The sequence below is a fragment of the Lynx canadensis genome, chromosome D3 (genome assembly GCF_007474595.2).
Source record: "Lynx canadensis isolate LIC74 chromosome D3, mLynCan4.pri.v2, whole genome shotgun sequence".
NCBI lineage: Eukaryota > Metazoa > Chordata > Mammalia > Carnivora > Felidae > Lynx > Lynx canadensis.
In genome coordinates this window covers 78,167,755-78,188,614 of record NC_044314.2, presented here as the reverse complement: position 1 = coordinate 78,188,614, position 20,860 = coordinate 78,167,755, and the positions used below count along the sequence as shown (strand labels likewise).

The 20,860-nt window shown below is 46.1% G+C and overlaps 1 protein-coding gene across 1 annotated transcript in view; it reads left to right on the top strand.

Annotated features, from left to right (window-relative positions):
• The window catches only part of CCDC60 (coiled-coil domain containing 60), a 163,895-nt gene extending 145,001 nt beyond the window's left edge, over positions 1-18,894 (top strand). Inside the window, exons 9-15 of the mRNA XM_030292442.1 lie at positions 5,726-5,810; positions 9,112-9,183; positions 11,735-11,797; positions 12,673-12,795; positions 14,680-14,811; positions 16,589-16,778; positions 18,500-18,894. Of these exons, the coding sequence (XP_030148302.1) occupies positions 5,726-5,810; positions 9,112-9,183; positions 11,735-11,797; positions 12,673-12,795; positions 14,680-14,811; positions 16,589-16,778; positions 18,500-18,601 (767 nt within the window). The 3' untranslated portion in view covers positions 18,602-18,894. The remainder of the gene's footprint in view (positions 1-5,725; positions 5,811-9,111; positions 9,184-11,734; positions 11,798-12,672; positions 12,796-14,679; positions 14,812-16,588; positions 16,779-18,499) is intronic.
• Positions 18,895-20,860: the final 1,966 nt, after the last annotated feature.

Genomic DNA, 20,860 nt, shown 5'->3' with positions numbered 1-20,860 from the left:
GCTGAACAGACTATCTAAGATAGTGAGGAACCAAGATCAGCCATCAGCAGACGTGTGACTCTTATGGATTTCTTGAACCTTCTTTCATTCAACACATATCTACTGATCAGCTACTGAGCACCTGGAACTGAGGATTATAGTTCCTGGCCTCCCCAAGCTTATGTTTTAGAAGGAAAAAGCAGATTATAAACAAAACTTGCAAATATCAAGTCAGTTTGCAGATGATATGTGATCAGAAGATAATAAAACAAGACATGGGCCAGAGAGAGACTGTCGGTGGGGATGAGGCTAGTTTAGCCACAGTCATCAAAAAAGCCTCTCTCAGCTCTGACCATTTAGGCTGAGGTCTCAGGATATGAAGCCGGGAAGAGAGGCAGGAGTCAGAGTGGGCATGGCCTTTGTAGGGTAAGGTAAGGACTTCAGAATTATCTCAATGGCAACAGGAAGTCTCTGGGAGGTTTTCAGTACAGGACTAACCAGATCTGGTTTTCTCTTCAAGGTGTCTGTGTGGTTATCAATGTTATATCCATGTTGTGTGTCTTTCAGCCCCAAAAGCCCTGCTCTTAAGTAAGAAGAGAAGTGTCCCCAGCTCCAAGAACTGCCTCAGTCCAGAAGTGGCACAGTGTCTCCCAAGAGGAAGCAGGCATGCCGAAGGAAGGAGGGGTGGAGGGGGAAGGTATCTGTGATGAGCAGACGGGTGAACAGTGCCACCTCTCCAGGCCTCTGAGACACCGCAGACCTGTCCCCAGTCACTGCCTCCTACCCACATCTAACCAGCTAACTGGTCCCCTCAGTCCTACCTCCTAAAACTCCTTTAAACCTTCTCTCTTCATTCCCGTAGCTTCATCTTCGTTAGAGATAGAAACTGAGGCATGCAGGCTAGTTCCTGCCACTTACATTTTAATACACAGGTTTTGTTTAAAAAAACAAACAAACTGGGGTGATATTCTAAGATTGAAAGATTTTACATAAAAATTTTGATTAAAAACCCACCACCACCACCACTGTGGCAAGAGTGGACCCGCAACCATGCACTACATCCAAATGGAGCTGCCCCTCTTAGGGGGGGCACGTGCTGGCTAGTCTTCCACAATCCCCACCACTCCCTATTACCCCCAATCATTGTTCCCAATTGGCCAAGTGCATGGCCATTTATCATCTCATGTGCCCTACTATTTTCCTTAGAATAAGGATGATGATGATCATGACGATGATGACAGTACAAGAGTTATATGCTTAAGAAGACTTTTACGTATCAGGCACTATTCTAGCTTCTACTATATACATACTGTGTACATATATAAAATTCACACTTATGTGTATGTATATATTTGCACGTAAATTCAAAGAGTCCCCACAATTTATGCCTTTTTGTAGATGAGAAAAGTGGGGTACAGAGAGATTAAATTATCTGACCAAAGTCACACATCTATAAGTGATTGAGGCCAGAATTTGAACCAGGAAATCCAGTCTAGCCCTCAAGTCACACAACATTGATTTTTCTTACACTAGCTCATGTCATCCATCCCGGTACCTGACCCTTCCTGGTACCTGAGTTTGGAACCCCCAGGTCCACAGTCTCATTACCTCTCACCTACATGACAGCAACAGCTTCCTAGTCTCCCTGCTTCCTGTCTTGCCTTCACTTGCCCATGGATTCTTCTCCATGTTGAGCCATAAGGAACTTTCTAACTTAAAAATCTGACGTAGGAGTGCCTAAGCGGCTCAGTTGGTTAAGCATCAACTCTGGATTTTGGCTCAGGTCATGATCTCATGGTTCGTGAGTTCAAGCCCCCCATAGGGCTCATGCTGACTGTGCAAAGCCTGCTCGGATTCTCTCTCCCTCTCTCTGCCCCTCCCCTGCCTCACTTCTCTCTGTCTCAAAAATAAATAAACTTAAAAAAAAATCTGATGTAGTGTTGCCCAGCTTAACATCTTTCAAGACTCCCCATTGCCTCTAAGACAGTGCATCTGATCTTGTCCCAAGCTGTTACAATAGGCTCAGCTTTCGCCACTTCATACCTTCCACCAGGCACTCCAACCTCACCAAATAGCTTTCCTCTTCTTAAACAATGCTCATTCTCTCATGTTGTCCTCTGTCTGCAATGCCCTTTAACCTGTGACACTTTAGTCTGGTGGACTCCTAGTCAACCTTCAAGACCCAACTCAAATGTTCCCTGTGAAGTCTTCTCTGACTCTCCTGGGTTCCCTCCCTGTCATTTCCCTTAGTACTTATATTTGGTTTTACTGAGTACTTAATTTTAACTTACAATTATATCTCAGTGTATCAGGAACTCCTTTTGGCTAGATACAGCAATCTGAAAAATAGTAGCTTAAGAAAGATATTTATATTTCTTACAGATTAAAAAAGACCAGTCCACAGCTGGTATGGCTCCAAAAGGTCATCAGGAAACCTGCTTCCTTCTGTCTTTCTTTGCCTGATCTCAGTATCACTTTACGATCTAAAATGGCTAGAATGCCAGCCATCACAGCCACATGCTAGGCTGGAAGCAGAAGAAAGTAGGTGAAGTAGGAAATTGCTCACTCCCAGCTGAATTGAAGCAATCTTTTCAGAAGCTCCATACAACATTTCTACTAAACTCTCATTGCCCAGAATTTAGTCACAGGGGCACACCTAGCTGCAAAGATGTTGGACAACAGGTCTAGTAAATGCTTACCCTCACACACATAAAAGCACACACACACACACACACGTGCGCGCGCGTGCGTGCACGTGCACATATTTCTATTACTAAGAAAGAGGTGGGGGAAAGGAATGTGAGCTCCCTGCTGGTGTGGAACAATGACGTCTTATTCACCTTGAGCCTGGCACACTGCAGGTGCACAACAATGACCAGGAGATGCGTCTCCACCAGATATCTATGTCCCAAAAAGAAAGTCTTTCTATTTCCACCTCCTCACCCTTCCCCTCTATTTATACGTTACCCTCATCCCATTTGTCAGAGCCTTGACCAAAAGTAGATTAATTTCCCAGACTTTCACTGCCTTCTAAAACCTTCTCAAATTTATTCTGAATTCATGAATCCTATTCTGAGAGACACCATTTGACCAAGGTCTAATTTCCAGGGCTGGCTGCATAATGAAGTCTTTGTGGAGGCAAATCACTGGAGACAGCAGGTTGTGGCCTCTCCATGGACTGATCCCCTCCCCAAATCAATGGCAAGGGGATTCTCGAGAAACCAAAGCCCAGGCCATTCCTGCTGCCAGTCTTGAAGCTCCCAGTCTTGGAACTGTAAGAGGAGAAACTCACTTAAATAGCAACCCAGAAAAGATGCATCCCACGGTGGCTAACGTTCCCCCAGAACCCAACCCCATACAACAAAAAGACCTCCTCCATTTTCCCCTAAAGAGGAAGGAATGAGTTTTGTCACTCAAGAGTGAGCTGTGTGGACAGGCTGTAGATGGAAGGTGGAGGACAGAAGTCAGAATATTTTTCTTTGGCGGTGTGATTTAGCACTCGAAAACACAGGATGCCATTGTCTGTGAGCAATGGGTAGTGTCCTCTCCATGGCTCTGGGGACTCAGGACTGAGCAGGTTCCTCTGAGTGTGGGCATCCATTCCAGGACTGTCTTCCTCAGGGAAACCCTATTTCGTGGCACCTGCTCCCCTTCCAAACAAGTATCTTCTCCCAGGTAGCCATGAGGCGTAGATGTGGGCCTCCAAGCCCCCAGGCTTTATTCTAATTCATATGTAACCAAACTCAGGTACATGATGAATGGAGCCTGATTTTGGTTGGGCACCATACATTCCCAGACACATTATCGGCAAGCAGAAAAAAAAAAATTTTTTTCGGTGCATTAAGTGAGCGAGGAGCCTTCTATATGATTCTCTAGGAAAGCTGCCTGACATGCCAGGTCACTAGGGTCATTTGCTGGTATCCACCCACCCCTAGGCTGGCTTGCTTGTGAGTGGGGGCAGGAGTGGGGGAGCAGTCAGATGTTGCTCCTTGGTTCTGAGGAGATGGGAAGAAAGTGGAGGAACCAGCTACAGGTGCCTTACTCATAGGCTTCTAGACACTCGCCAAGGATTTGGGATGTGGCAGCTAGGGGAGGTGGGTTGACAGACAACGAGAAGATCAGATTCAGGTCAAATGGAATCATGCCCTCAAATTACTGGGAAGATAGATTACTTGAGAATGAAGAAGGTGGAGTAGAAAATGGCTGAATGAGGGTGTTGTTCACAGCCTAGATGGCTCCAAGGTCATTGAAGAGGAGCGCCCTTGCCCTAAGCACCCACTGACTGCATTCATAAACAGGCTGGATACAATGGCCATAGCAAGCACTGGGCCCCACTCTTCTAGGTATGGCTTTTAAGACCTGCACTTGCGTTGACTACAGGCACCTGACAAAGGGTGAAAAGGGTCCCCACTGGCACTGTCCTCCTTCACTGAACCCCCAAATCTAGCTCAAGTTCTTCCAAATTCTTCCCTCTTTTTCTCTCCTTAGCCATTCACTTATTTACTCAGCAAATGCTGACTGAGAACCCTCGATGACAAGCACAGTGCCAGGTACTTGCAAATCTGTATCCATATAAAACATGTAGGATTTCTACTGTCCCACTCCCAAGTACAGTTCATTTTCTAATATTAGTCTCTCAGGGCTGCGTCATGAAGTAACCATGAACCGGAAGGCTGAAAACAATAGGAATTTATTGTCTTACACAGGTCTAGAGGCTGGAATCCAAATCAGGGTGTCATGGGGCTATGCTTCCTCCAGAACCTGTAGGTGGGGAATCCTTCCTTGCCTCTTCTAGCTCTGACAGTAGCTGGCAACCCTCGGCACTTGGCTCTAGATGCACTGTCAATCCAATCTGCCTCTGCCATCACAGGCCATCCTCTCCCTGAGTGTCTGTCCCCTCTTGCTATAAGGACACCAGTCATATTGGATAAGACGCCACTCCACTGCAGTGTGACCTCATCTTAACTTAACTAATTATACCTGCAATGTCTCTGTTTCCAAACAAGAATGTGAATAGTTTCACGTTCTGAGATACTGGGTGATTAGGGACATCCACGTATCTTTTGGGAAGACACACTTCAACCCCTAACAGTCAGGTACAACAGATGTATTTCTACACTATAGAAAACAGCAACAACATTAAGTATGCAGGGAAAAGTCCACTAGAGCAGGAGAAATGGGGCAGCCCGAGCCGTGCACACCTGCCCAATGGCCACCGGCAGCGTGCAGCAAGAATGAACCCCATCTCAGAGTCTTTACAGGGGAGCGGGTGGTCTGGATTTTTATGGAAACCTTCCAGTTTGAAAAGCTGGGCATCTGCATCAATCAAACAAAACCTGTGAGCTAGATTCAGCCTGTGGGTCACCAGGTTGCCACATCAGGTCTGTGGGATCAGAGAGGGTTTCCTGAACAAGACGATTTTCTTCTGAGAATTGGAAACCGTTTTGTCTCTGGCTACACTAGAGTTTAAGGGTCGGGGAGGGGAGTGAGATGAGACAGGAGAGAAAACAAGCAGCCAGACCCTGCAAAGCCTGAGAGGCCACTTGGAGGAAATGTAGATGCTGTCCAGGAGGAAAACGATGAGTCACTGGTTGTAAGCAGGGAGATAACACCGGGTGTATAACCTGCCAAACGCTGTGGGCTGCCTAGACCCCCGATCTACCCTCTCCAGCTTCCCACACACAGAAGCGGAGGGGATACCAGCCCCGCCTGCCCTCTGGACAATGACCTCTCATGTTCCCATCAGATCTGCAGAAGCTCCTGGAGATGGTTCGGGAAGATGCCCGGAGGACAGTCATAATGGAAAATGGGATGCACAAAAAAGCGCCCAGGTATTGTTCTCTTGACCCTTGGGGCAAATACAGGATATCAGAATAACAGTGATAACATTAGCCACAGCAGTTCTGAATCCTTAATATTTTTCTCTGTGACAAGCACTGAGCTATGTACTTTGTTCATGTATATCACCTCCCTGGGTTCTTACAACAACCCTCTAAGGAAGATACTGTGGTCTTTATTTACAAATGAGAAAATGAGCTCAGAGAGGCTAAGTAACTTGTTCAAGGTCACCCAGCCAACGACGGTAAGGGCACAAAACCTTCTAATTCCAAAAAGCATCCTCTTACCACCATGCTACCCTGCTTCCAGGAGTTGTAAGGTTATTCATCCACTCTTTTACTGAATATTTATGACCATGTATAGACTAGGTACTAATTATTACAGGAAGCATTGTAAAAGGGAAGCTCGGACTAAGAGGGTGAATACTAGGGAAATGTGATCTAGTCTGGGATGTGGATGAGGATCAGAGAAGTTCCCTCCAAGGAAGAGACTATAAGAGATTGTGGATGAGGCATGAAAAAGAGCTACCCAGCCAAAGTTTGGGGGGGTGGGGTGAGGAGACAGATGAACATTTCAGGCAGCACATGTGCAAACATGGTGAGGAGGGACCATGGCGCCTTCAAGGACTGAAGTGCGGCCAGAATGGGATGGAGAGAGGCATCAGTCTGTCTGGGGACCTCAGAGGCCACTTCCAGGATTCTGGTTTCCACCCTAAGAGACTGGCTCGTGGCGCTGCACTTGAAGCTGAAGTGTCCTCCTCTGGCGGAAGCCTTATCCACGGGACCTGCGACCTCGAAAAGCCTCAGAGAGCAGGCAAGCTAGAGCTGGAGTTCCCTTCCCAAGTACAGATCCTTCTGAGTAAGCAAATGACTTCCTGAAAATAAATGACACACTGGAAGAGGTTCTTCATCGCTTTCAGCCTACTGGGATGCCGGCTATGACTTATTGGTTATTGTTATTACCATAATTACAGTTCACTGAGCACTTTCACATGCATCACACCCGCCACTGCTTGCTAAAGACGAATTTGTCTGCTGCTGCCTCAACTGGCATCGGAGCTCGAAGGGTGGCACTCGGGAGGCATCCAGAGACAATGCCAGCCCTTCAGGCCCTGGCCGCTGTTACTGATTTATCAGCGTTGGAGACAGATGCTAATGATGAAGCATCAGCTCCCCGGGTCTCTCTCCTTTGTAAGAACTCATGGCATGAACACTGGCATTGGAGTCAGACTGACATGCATCTGAAACCCGGAACAGGTCAACGTAGCCTTTCTCTAAACCTCAGTTTTCTCGTCTATAGAATGAGACTTGTGGCCTCAAAGCCTTGGCCTTGGAACCAAGGAGGCTAGGGTCAATCTCCATCCCCATGATTTAATTGCTGTGTGATGTCGAGCAAGTTGCTTCACCTCTCTGAGCCTGATTCCAATTCTGTTAAGTGAGACTCATTAACAACCTACCTCAAAGAGATGTAGTGAGCACTACATAGCCTTATCTTTGTAAAATATTATACTTGTGGAAATAATGTCTATTTCAATGAGAATTAGCTGAAATAATGCATTTAACATATTAATATTAGCACCTGCCTAGCATATCGTAAGCATTCAATACATGATGACCGCCGTGACGGTGTTGGTGGTACTTTTTCACACGTGGCGTCCCACAGAATCTTCGCAGCATGTTGCTGAGGCGGGTGTATTAACAGCTAACCCATTACCAACGCCCCACCACACGGATGGAGAAGGGCGATGACTGACATGCATAAGGTCCTCAAAAGACAGAACCACGCGAGAACACAAAACTCACCGCGTGGCCTCTGTGTTCACTTCAGTGATACAATAACCATGGTTACAAGAGCGAGAACCTGTTGAGATGTCCCATCTTCAACTCCTCTGGGAGAAAAATCTCCCTAATCTCTCCCTGAGGCGGCAGATATTGGAGGCTTCTCTTAGAGCTGTAGAGAGACAGTTAAGAAAAGCTGCACATTTCTTTTGTCCTCCTCGCTTTAGAATCTGGATTCCTTTTTTCAATTTAGGCCCCACATCTGTTCCCAGCAGGGATGACAGAGAATTCTGGGGTTTTTAAGAACCCCTAAAAGCCAACTGGATCAGCCCCCAGCCTCAAAGCCAGACTGCCCTCTGGCCGTCTTAGTCCTGTTCAGGCTGCTGTAACAAAAATGCCACAGACGGGGTGGCTTACAAACAATAGGTATTTATTCGTCACAGCTCTGGAGGCTGGGAAGTCCAAGATCAAGGTTCCAGCCGAGTCGGTGTCTGGCAAGGGCCTTCCCCATAGATGGCAGTCCTTGCCACAGATGGCCGTCTTCTCACTGTAACCTCGCATGGGGGAAGGGAGGGGTTTCTTTTGTAAGGGTTTGTAAGAAACCCTGGGGTTTCTTTTGTAAGGGTGCTAATTTCAATCATGAGGGCTCTGACTTCATGAGCTAATCATCTCACAAATGCCCCCACCTCCTAATACCCTCACCTTGGGGATTAAGATTTCAACAGATGAGTTCAGGGGGATGCAAACATTCAGACCATAACATCACCTAGGAAGATGACCTTTTCTTAAAACTCTGCTAGCAGTATTTCCTTTAAAAAAAATTTTTTTTAATGTTTATTTATTTTTGAGAGACAGACAGAAGGGATTGGGGGAGGGGCAGAGAGAGAGGGAGCCACAGAATCCGAAGCAGGCTCCAGACTCTGAGCTGTCAGCACAGAGCCTGAAGTGGGGCTCGAACCCACAAACCACGAGATTATGACCTGAGCTGAAGTCAGATGCCCAACCAACTTAGCCACCCAGGCGCCCCTAGCAGTATTTTCTAAGTGTCTCTGGGGATCAGAATCAGCTGGATCCTTGTTAAAAATACAAATTTTTAGTCTTCATCTCAGAACCACTGAATCGGAATCTCCAGAGGAAACTTTATTTTTTAACAAGCACTCCAAGTGAACACTATTTCACAGTATGTTGAGAAATTCTAAGGTTTCAAAATGTGCTCTCTGCACACCAGTATCAGAAGTGTGTGTGTGTGTGTGTGTGTGTGTGTGTGTGTGTGTGTGTGTGTGTGTGTATGGTTTTTAAATGCAACTTCTGGGGCCTCGCTCCAGGCCTAACATACCCAAATCTCTGGGAGTATGGCTCTGTATTAGCAGCAATCTCTCCAGGTCTCCAGGTGATTCCTATGCCCCATAAAGTCTAAGGATCCCTGCTCTCAAAAGAGAATCCTCCCACAGATACTGACTGCCTCTAGGGCACCGTATGTTGAAGGCCTTATTAAGAGACTCATCTTGCTTTGCAGTATCTTGTCAATGCTCAAACAAACCAAGTGTGATTCTGCCTATAAAGACGTGCAGACCACCGGCAAATCAAGGTAGGAGACACCCCACAGTTATAGGGACCATTGCGGAGATGCCCCTTACCAGATTATAGAAGGTGGGGCAGGGAGGAGGGACTTTTTCCTTCTTCATTAGAAATAAGCTTCTTAATTCCTGCGGGCGGGGGGGGGGGTATCCAGGTGTCTCTCCCCACATCCCAAAGTGAATATCATAAAGTTAAAAATCTTCCTGTAGTAGAGGGATATGAAGCAAGGAGGATGTGTTACAGGACTGCCCTTTCCCTCTTTACTTGAGCAACTTGTAATGAGGGAAGGGAGGTCTGCCCCCATTTCATTTATTCATCTGAAATATACTCATCAATCCCCATGTGTGCCAGAAACCGTGCTAGGTTTGGAGGGATTCAACAGTCTGCTACCATAAATCTCACTATCTGGACTGAAGCCGTAACTTTCTCGTGTGCCACGGACCCTCTGGCAGTCTGAGGACTCCTTTCAGAAAAATGCCTTTAAGTCCGTGCTGTAAATAACAAAAGTTTACAAAGAAATCTGTAGTAATACAGATTATGACATTACAACCAAATGTGGGATATAGTAATCTATGAGCTTCTTTAGCAGTGAGTTATATAATAAGACTTAGCACATCTAATAACTACTATAATTTTAGATTAGTGCTGAGTATAAATGATCTTTCAAAATATCTGCCACAATTGTGACGCAAGGTGCAAATACATGCGATTTCCATTCCTGCTAAAGGCTAGTTGAAATAAAGATGTGACCTTTTTTCCATCTGCATTCATGGACTCCTTGAATCCTGCCTTTGGTTAAGAATCACTGGTCTAATGGGAGAGCCATGTCTTTATTAAATAATCCCACAGAGTTAGCCATATAATCATGACTATGGAAAGTGTTCTGAAGGACAAGTAAAGAGGATTGTGTGAATGTTGAGCACCAGGGGCCCAAAACTGAGTTTGACATTTAAGCTGAGACCTGAAGAAAAGAAGACTTAGCTAGCCTATGGCTGGGATAGATGGGAATCGTGTTCCAAGAAAAATGAATAGCATGTACAAAGAGCCTGAGACAGAAGGAAGCATAGAGGCATTGAGCAGAAATCAGTATGGCTGAAACTCAAGGAGGGCCAAGGAAAAGGGAGATAGAGACAGGCAAAGGGTCCTTTGTTATTTACTTCTGTTCGCTTGTTTATCACAGTGAATGCCACTACTTCCCTCACCTCCCACGTCCCCCGAGTCACACTATCAGCCCTAGAAAAGAAGAGAGCCACCTTCCAGACCATCAGGAGGAAGGTCAAAGCCAACCCACTCTCCCAAAGAATGCATCTGCAGGGGTTGGGGCTGCTGGTTGGAATCCAAACACAAGGGTTTCTGGGTACTATTCCTGGGGCCTGCATCCCAGTAAGGTGGGATAAGGGCTCAATCCATCACCTACCAGGGCTAAGACCTCTAGATCCAGTCCCCTGAGCCTCTGGGGAAAAGCAGCAAAGGTCAGGACCTTTCCTGCGGAGAGGGGTTTGGGAAGTGGCAGGCCTACCTAAAGAAGTTCCAGGCACTACAGGGCCAGAAGGGAAGGGTCAGCAGCACATCACAGGGATAAGAAAAACAGGGTTATTCTCTAGAACCACACAGATAAGGCAATCAAGTCAGTCTTCCAAGCATTTTGTAGAAACAAAGGGAGACAGGGCAAGAGAGAAGGTGAGAAACACTGATGCTGAAGGATCAGACCACTAAAGCAGGACACAAGAGAAGGTGCAGGGGAGGGACAGGCGTGCACAATGGAGCTTCACCCCTTCTAGAAACTCTGACCAGGCAAAGTCACAGGAGGGAGTAGCCACTCAAGGAATTAAATCAGCCCATACCTGGGAAGTGTTCAGTGTCATGAGAGCTGACTGATCACAGATGAGGACACTGATGATCCCGAGCTGAGTTGCTTGCCCACAGACTGGGAGCTGGTGGTGCCAGAGATGGGCTCTGGAGCCAGCTCTGTCTGCCTCCAAAATCAAGTGAAGCAAGTGTTCAGCTCAGAGTCCAGTTTAGAGAAGACAATACTTGAATGAAGAAACAGTCTGGGTTTGGGAAAATAGACATCATGACTAGGAAGACTTGACTATCCCTTCCCCAAATCTGCACTCAGCCCCAGCTTACATGCCAATTGGTGTAGAGAGAAAAACGGAAGGGCCCCAAGTGAACTTGTCCTCCAGAAGGAAAGATCAATTTTGTACAGATGAAACTGGGATCCAGAAAATATGTCATCCTGACAATATGCAGAGACAGAAGGTCAAAGTCAGACTACAAGACTCAGAGCAGGTAGAACTTGCTGTAGACCATGAAACAGGGTTGGATTTGAGAAAGTGGAGAAGAAACAAGAAGGACCCTCCAGGCAGAGGACATGGGTAGAAGCAAGGGCCAATATACACTGAGAACAATATACACTGAGTTCTATGACTGGTCCTTTGATTAGAGCCACTTCCCTTACCCGAATTCTGGAGGCTAGCAGGTGTCATAGGAGCCCCGAAGACACCCTTTCTGTGAAAAGCAGGCTCCAGGCAACTTGAAACCATCCCTTTGTGTTTCAGTGAAAGATCTAGCAGTACAAGTGGAGAAAGCCACACTCTGCTCATCCAGAAGAAGTCTAAAAGGTAAGCCAGACGGGCAGCGGAACAAACTGGCCAAAGGGACTATGGTAATCACATCCTCTATCTTCCCAGGGGTATGGAAACAACCCAATGCAGACCAGACTCCCCAAAGTCATACACATTGCTTAAAGACAAGGGTTGCCCAGGGAAAGGGACTCATGGCCAAGGTGCCAACGCAGACAACGGCAAAAAATTCCTCCTCTGTGCCAGGCACTGGGTGAAGCATTCTATATTCACCATCATGCTTATTCCTCAAAACCAATCCTATGAGGCAGGAGTGTTATCCCATTCTACAGAGGAGCAAACTGAAACCTGGCCAGGTGAGATGTCTTGCCCGAGGCCACATAGCTAAGTAGTGGTACTGGAGTTTGAACTGGAGTCTCCCAGCTCCAAATTCCATTTTCATCTCACTGTCCTTAACATTCACTGGGCTCAGGTGACCGGATGTCTCCCTGTGGACTTATTTATTTATTTTTTATAATTTTTTTTTTAAGTTCTTATTTATTTTTGAGACAGAGAGAGACAGAGCACGAATGGGGGAGGGGCAGAGAGAGAGGGAGACACAGAATCGGAAGCAGGCTCCAGGCTTTGAGCCATCAGCCCAGAGCCCGACGCGGGGCTCGAACTCACAGACCGCGAGATCGTGACCCGAGCTGAAGTCGGACGCTTAACCAACTGAGCCACCCAGGCGCCCCCTGTGGACTTATTTAATAAAGCCTGAACCACCAGCTCGATATTGGGAAGATCTGTCCTTCCTATATCCAGGGGAATGCTGAGAGAAGCATTCCATTGCAGAACACCTTGGGGCCCAGGGAATGCCGCATCATGGGTCTGATCTTGCACCCTGTCCCCTAAGCCCTTCTTATTTGTGTCTACAGCCGTACCAACCGGGACATTATCCAGTGCAAGAGTGGCGTGTGCAACACCATGAGGGCAAAGTTTTACAGCGTGGCCCAGGAAGCCGGCTTCTGTCTTCAGGACAAGATGGAAATCCTCATGAAGTAAGGGCACACATATATCCCTTCATCCAAAGGACATTCATCTAGTACCCACCATATGCCCACTGATGCCAGGTGCTGGGGCTTAGCAGGGAGTAAGGACATATTTCCTGCCCTCAGGGAGCTTACAGTCTCCTGGAAAATATGGGCAGAAACAAATAACTAAATTTATAAATATATAGGTACAAATTATAATCATTGCTATACAGGAAGAGACAGGGTACTATGAGAGAGAGAAACCATGAGGAACTAATTTAGGTCGGGTAATCCAGGAGGACTTCTCTAAGGAGGTGACTTCAGGCTGAGCCTTGACAGATGAGGAGGAGCTGACGATGTACACCAGCAGCAGGCTAAGTACATACAAAGCTCCAAGTCAGGAAGGGACATGGAAAATTTGCAGAGGAGAGAGAAGTGGGGAGTGAGAACCGCATTATGCACAGCCATGAATGCCACACTTAAGACTTGGAACTTGATTTTAAGAGCACCGGTGGGCTACTGGAAGCCTCTCTTTCCTACGCTGACAACCCAGTAACTGTCTCCCTTCCCAGCCTACCCCTTGACTGCGGTGACCATTCACCCCCAATGAACTCATCCATTCGATGAAAGTTACACGGTCACCCTGTGCTCTATCACCCTGTCAGTATGGAGGGGTTAGGGTTCAGGGCCACTGTTTCAGAGATGACTTGTCCCCGCCTTCTGGGAGCCCCCAGGCTAGTGAAGAATCCAGACAAGTAACCAGACAATGACCAGACAGCTGATGACAGCCAACATGAGAGTGAGCAGGGGGCTAAGGGAACACAGGGGAAGGATGTCTTGCCTAGCTTGAGGCAGCAATCGGAAATGTCTTCCTGGAGGAAACAACATCTTCTGTTTCATAAAAATTGGTGAGATTTCCAGAGCACCTGATATGTACCCACGAGCTTTGTATTCATCACTGAGTCCTTACAACAATCCTAGGAAATAGGTGCTGTTATTAGACCCATTTTATGGATGAGAAAAGTGGGCTCAGAAATGTCTTGTCAAGACAAGGTCACCCAGTGGCTAAGTAGTAAAGATGGAATTTGAACCCAGAGAGTCACACGCAAAGTGGGAAGGAGGGACAGGAGCTCCAGGGAAAAGCAACAGCAAAGTCTCAAAGGCCAGAAGGGGCACAGGGGACCAGGAACTGCCATTAGTCAGGTGTGGCTGGGGTTCAGGTTGCTTTCAAGGTAACCAGAGAGACAGAGGCCAGATCATAAAAGGTCTTGCTAGCCCAGCTATAGAGGTTGAACTTTATCTCAGAACTTTGTTCATGAGCTAAAGCATAAAATGCTGAGCTGGAAAATGCTGTCGAGACTGAATAATCCAGAGCCTTACAGGGCAAGTTACTCAGGGAACCTTATTCCAAGTAAAACTAAAAGCCATTGAAAGTCATATATAGGTGAATGCACTGGTTATAGTTACAATGCAAAGTCTCCTTAGAGAGCTAGGGCATATGCCCAAAACAGTAAGAGGAGTGGAGAAGAGAGGAACCAACCTGAGTTAAACACCTACTGTGCATCTGGCACTAAGCTCCGCACTTCGCACACATTGTATCACTTAATCCTCACCTCTGAGAGCTAGGACCATTATTATCTTCCATTTTACAGATTAGAAAGCTGTGTAAATACAATATAAAGTAGGGAGAGAATGATAAATGGTGACTGGCTTTCACAAGAAAAGAGCGTTTCAGGACCTTGGAGAGAGCTGTGTCATCTTGTGGCCTGAGCCACATTGTAAACTGAAGAGTGAGAGGGCTGAGGACTTCATAGAGAAAAAGGTGTTTAAGTCAGATCTCAAAGGGCAACTGGGATGGATAAAGAAGAAGGGGGTCTGATCTTCCTCTTTTTCATACATCCTGTGATGCAGGCGCCAAGAAGAGAGAGGTCTCCAGAAGTTCCATTCTTTTGTCTTGGTCTCCGATTTTAAAAAGGATATAGCAAAAATGAGGCATCAAGTCTCCATGATAAAAGGAGATGCAAAAGAAATTGCAGACCACTGGTAAAGATCCCCGGAGTCAGATAAGATGGTCTTTGACGGGGGAAGAGGGAAGGGGAAAGGGGCTGTTGTTGGAAAATCACATTTGATCAAGACAATTCTTGGCCATAGACAGGCTGTCAGGCAAGAACCCCTCAGTTCCTGAACCACAGACAATCCAACAACTGTATTCTCCATATTTATTTTTGGTCTGGATCAGACTATCAAATATGGACTAATTTGCCAGCCTCTTGGAAAATGCAGATGAGGCAAACCACATGAAAATTCCTACAGATTGTGAGGTTTATGGGGCAATCCCTACATTCTCCAAATAAGTTGACCCTTTAAGGATATAAAACCAGGAAGGCATATCCTAGAAACACTGTGCCCCAGCATGGGGTTATAATATAAATACAAGAAAAAACAACATGGACTGAGCAGTTACTGGGTGGCAGACACTAACCTAAGAAATTTTCCTACCTTATTTATTTTATTCCCCACAAAAATCCTGAAAGTTACATATTAATACCCACTTTGTAAACAAGGAAACCTAAAGATTTAAACCCCTGTCTGACCCCAGTCTCTATGCTCATCTAAGATACAGAATTAGAGTCTGCCATGCACCCCATCATGGCAGGGTGAGTAAATCAAGATCTCAGAGTAAGATGAGAAAGTCTAAGCATGTACCCAGGGTCCTTTCCATGATTTTAATAATGTAGAATGGGAGTTTACAAGGAGACACAAATAAATATATGAATCTATACCACCAAATATAAAATACAAAGCAATACAAGCAGCCCAAAGTACACGGTAAATGATCAGTTTCTTCTTCAAATTTCTCTACAATTGATTCATCTACATGGGGGGGGGGCCTTTTTTCTTTTTTAAAAAAATTTTTAATGTTTATTTATTTTTGAGAGAGAGAGAAAGCAGAGTGTGAAGAGGGGCGGGGAGAGGCAGAGAGAGGGAGACACAGGCTCCAGGCTCTGAGCTGTCAGCACAGAGCCTGACATGGGGCTGGAACTCATGAACTGTGAGTTCATGACCTGAGCTGAAGCTGGACGCTTAACCGACTGAGCCACCCAGGCGCCCCACCTTTTTTTTTTAAAGAGATGCCGTCTCCTGCCTTAAACCCTGGTCACACCTGAACCACCTCCAGGTAGGAATCTACCTTGTTCCCACCATCTCAAGAATGGATTACCAAACTACCCTCAGACTGCTGCAGCATTCAGAAATGTTTTCTAAACCCGCTGAAACACACAAAGCTGTGGTCCAAGCTTACTCACTATCAGAGACATAGAAAATACACACACACTTCCCCTTCTTCTTCCCCCTCCTCCTCCCTTTTCCCCCTCCCCCTCCTCCTCTTCCATCTTGTGTTTAAAAGCCCCTTGCATCCTGGCAGGTATCCCACAGATATGCCCATGTCCTCCTGGCCTGATTAGCCCTCAAAAGAGAAGCATCCAAAATCTCAGTGCCCCTTCCTTCCTTCTAGCTTTCCACATTGTCTGCTTGATAGAAAAATCATAAATGCTTTAAAGCATGCCCTTAATTTGTTTTTTTAATGAGATGCAAATCATGCTCCAGCTTTTACTACCCCTAAAAAAATAAAAAGACTTGCCTGATCTGTGGGCTGTTTACATTTCGGATGGAGGCAAGCCTCCCAGGTGAAGACATGCTGCCCTGGAGATATTACATGAGTGGTAGAAACAGAAAGTGGGGGTGGAAGCTCTAAGATACTCAGACCCACCCCCCAGCAGGTTCCTAACTGGCTCTCTCTTCTTGGGATTGGGAATTGAAGGTACTTTGATCTGCTGTCCAAACTCCCCAAAGATCTGAAGAATTTCCGCCCTGCCAAAAAGATCCTGGCGAAACTACAGAAGTTTGGGGAAAACCTAGACCTCAGGATCAGGCCCCACGTCCTCCTGAAAGTGCTACAAGACCTGAGAATCTGGGAACTGTGCTCTCCGGACATCGCTGTGGCTATTGAGGTAACTACTGTGTCCTTTCCCGTCCTCACTGTGCCTCCAGTGTCCTCATTCAGTCATCTCTCAACATCCAGGCACCATTTAAGTGCTGCACACACAATTAAAAAGACATAAGGTCTCTGCCTTCACGGAGCTCATCATCTAACAGGCGAGGGATTATCACATGACCTTGGTGGTTTCAAATCCAGGGGACATTATAGTCTATGTAAATGGTGCCCCCTGGGGAAACTTGGAGGCTTTGGAGACACATCAGTAAATGGACACATGAATAAAGGAACCAGCGATCATAAGAAGAAGCACTCTAAATCTGGCCCGTGAAACAGCAGCAAAGACCTCACCTGTGTGCTTATTAGAAATCTGGAATCTCGGGCTTTAAACCAATGCAGAACCTACATGTAAATGAGATCCCAGGTGATTTGTATGCACAATAAAGTTTAAGGAGCACTGATTTAAGGTAAATGTACAGCGGACCTATCTTAACTAGGATGAGTGGGGAAGGTGACTTTTAAGCTGAAACAGAACTTGACTTGTGTGAGGGACTCCTAGGCAGTCAATAGGTTGGGGAGGAAGCAAGCAAGGAGGTGCAAGGATATGAGGGGACTGCTCAGTCTGTGCAGACTTTTGAAAGTCAAGTTAAGGATTTAAGTCTTCATCTTGAGGCTGCAGAGAAGCCACTGAATGGTTTTTAATGATAGTTTATCATCACTACCCACTCTAGACATTCCTAGGGCATCAAAAGCTATCAGCAAATAGGAGGAGAGGGAGGGATTCCATCCTAAGGTATTAACAGAGATTAACAGAGTGACTTCCTTAATTTCACCCCATGGCATATGTACATTTTCACAGGGCTTTCAATGTCTCAAGATAAAGATGGGACTCTAGTGGTGGAATTCTCAGTCCTCTGGGTGTTTTCATGCCAGACTGGCGCTCCCACAGGCTGACCTGGGTGATTATATGTGGGTGCAAGGTGAGGAGTCCAGGGATGGGGGATAACCCTGTGGACAAATCCCTAGGTCCAGACTCTACTCCCTACATCTTGTGAAGCTCCTTCAGGAAGGACTGGTAGGCTAGTCCAAAACTAACTCGAGGGTAACTCTCCACTCCCCACTTGCCAATTATGGGGTCCACTTTCCACCTGCCAGCTATGGGGGTATAGAAGAGGCAATCTCTGAGTGGGTAAGATAAAAGGGGTATGGATGCTCCCCCATTCTCTGAGGTGAGTTCACCACCCTGGCTAGTAAAATTTAGCATGTTCCTCTCCCAGTGAGAACATCACAGAATGTGGGGGTCTCTTAATCCTAGAGCCTATATGAAATTCTACATTTTGTATCTTAAACCTTTCCTGGAAGCAAGTTATCATCAGTTCTCAAAGAAGGCTACAAACCAAAAAAAGTGTAAGGACAAATGACTTTTTAAAAAGATATTAAAGTAAGACAGAAAGAAAAATGCAGACAGCTGGGTTTTCCTGCTCTCCCCAAATTTCTCTGGGTCAACAGTGAGAAAAAGGGGCTTAGTCTGATGAACCAGGAAGCTGGAAAGGTGTTCTTTTCTTGAGAGAACAACCCCCATCACGATGCTCCAGGCATTATGAGTATGTGCATGGTTAAAGGTATCCTGGAGCCACCAACCTCAATCACACATATTCTAGGATCTTGGAGGTGGGGCAGGAAAGGGAGTCTAGCTTTCAGACCAAATCTCAGGTTGCCACTGTGTTTTCCCCACAGTTTGTACGTGAACACATCATCCATATGTCTCAAGAGGATTATATCAACTGGCTGCAGAACCGGATCAATATCCCCATCCGATCCCACAGTCTCCGGACATAGACTGGGCCTGGGTCAACCAGCTGTCCCACTGGAGGAGGACTAGACTACACAGTATCCTTGCTTCCTATCCGGGTTCTTCCTTCCTATCTACTCTCATGGATACCCACTAGAATATATGAGACTGACTTCCGGCAACATTCTAGAGGGAGATACTCCCAGGTGGAAACTCCTCTGAACCTCACACCCCGCCTCAAACTCCCAGTGTCTGTTCCTCATTGGTCCAGTCTGACTCTACCCACTCCCTCTCCAAATTCCTTTACCTTACTCCTCTTCCTCAAATTCTGGCTAATAAAATGGAGCTGAATATTTGGTGTCTGGCTGGGAAAGAGTTGGAGCTGTGGAATTTGGGTGTGACATTCAGATCCTAATAATGACCACAGTTACCATTTATTGAGCTTTCATTATGCCATAGGCCCCCAGTGTTGGGTGAAATTTTATTGCCTGATAATATCATTTATGTTTTTTAATGTTTATTTATTTTTGAGAGAGAGAGCGAGAGGGAATGCTCCAAAGTGGGGGAGGGGTGGAAAGAGAAAGGGAGACACAGAATCCAAAGCAGGCTCCAGGCTCTGAGCTGACAGCAGCGAGCCTGATGCAGGGCTTGAGCTCACGGACCATGAGATCATGACCTGAGCTGAAGTCGGATGCTCAACCGAGCCACCCAGGTGCCTCTGCCTGATAATATCATTTAAATTCTCACAATAACCTTGGTTAAGTAGGGAATGGTGATGTTGTCCCCATTTACCACCATTGGCGCTACAGCGTATTTCTCAACATTAAGTATAGGCAACAGATGGATAGTGGGGTAGGTGGGTAGATGAATGGGTGGGTGGATGGATGGGAGGATGGATGGATGGATGGATGGATAGGGCATTCATTCCCCAACAAGGCAAATGGTGTGCAAGAAAATCTCCACCTTAATAGTCCTCATATATTTCTGGTGCTCTTGCTTGCATAAGGAAGCTCAACTTCCTGTCATCTCAAATTGTGTATGGACTCATCACCATTTTACCTCTTTTCTCACTTTAGTCTTATGCTTACCTATATTCTCACTAAGTTATAGAACCTGTAGTCATTTTAACTCTCACTGATGGCCCAGCTGATTAATGATTAAACAACTGGACTTGATTTGCTCTTATTCCCAGATTGGCAGAGCACTCACATAGGCTGGCCCTCCACATCTCTTCATGATGATCTGGAAGGGAGGGAGGAGTGTGGAACCAGAACTATTTTTCAGTGTAAGCAACATCTTTTTTTTTCTGTTCACCTAGTCAATCATTTACTCATTCATTCAAAGAATGTTTACTGAGAGTCCAATATGCATCAACCAAGTTCTAGGTTCTGAAGATACAGCAATGACCAAAGCAAACAAGGTGCCTTCTGTCTTGGATGTTACATGGAGACAGACAAGTCAAATGGGATCGGCAATGGGATTGCATAGGCAATGGGATGGGCATAGGGATTGCATAGCATCACACGTCTCTTCACACTGACATCCTTTGTTAACATGATACCTTGACAAGCCATGAGGTGCAAATTTGAGACACTGCCTATAAGAAGTCTGCGAAGTTAAGAGATTCCAAACCTCTTTGTATTAAACAGGAATTTAGGTGAGGGGGAGGAGAGAATAAAGGAGAGGAACCAAGGGAGGAAAAAAGAGGAAGAAGGGAAGGGGGCTGAGTAACAGAGTGAGAAGGAAACTAGGGAGAAAACCAACCAGGGAAAAGTCCCCAAGGTGGGGCTGGCCAAGAACTACCAACCAAACCAACCCCCTCCACTGTATCACCTTGGATCTTCAGTCATTTCTATCACACACTCAAGTGCCATCTGTGAGTGGTGTTTTGAGGAAATAGGAAGAAAGGCTATGTTCTACATCTGGGTCTACCTGGGGGTAAAGAAAGGGCTTGAGGGACTCAGAAATGAACACAGTAAAGAGTTTAGTAGGAGCGGAAAGTCAGAACAGACTACTATTCCATAAGCTCTCTAGATTTACAGAAATCCTGTATGTACATTTGGCCCCCCACTAGACAGGGGATGGGACTCTGCCAAATTGATATATATCTCATACATCTCTCAAACGTCAGGTGACATTTAATTGCGCTAGAGAATCAGCACAATGGTGCTCAATTAAAGCAAGTACAAGAACATCCCAGGGGACATAGGGCTGGGGGTGGTAGGAGGGAGTGGGTCTCAACTCATACTTGAGATGTCAGGAAAGGTTTTCTAGAGAAGGTGATTATACCTGTAAGATGAGTGGGA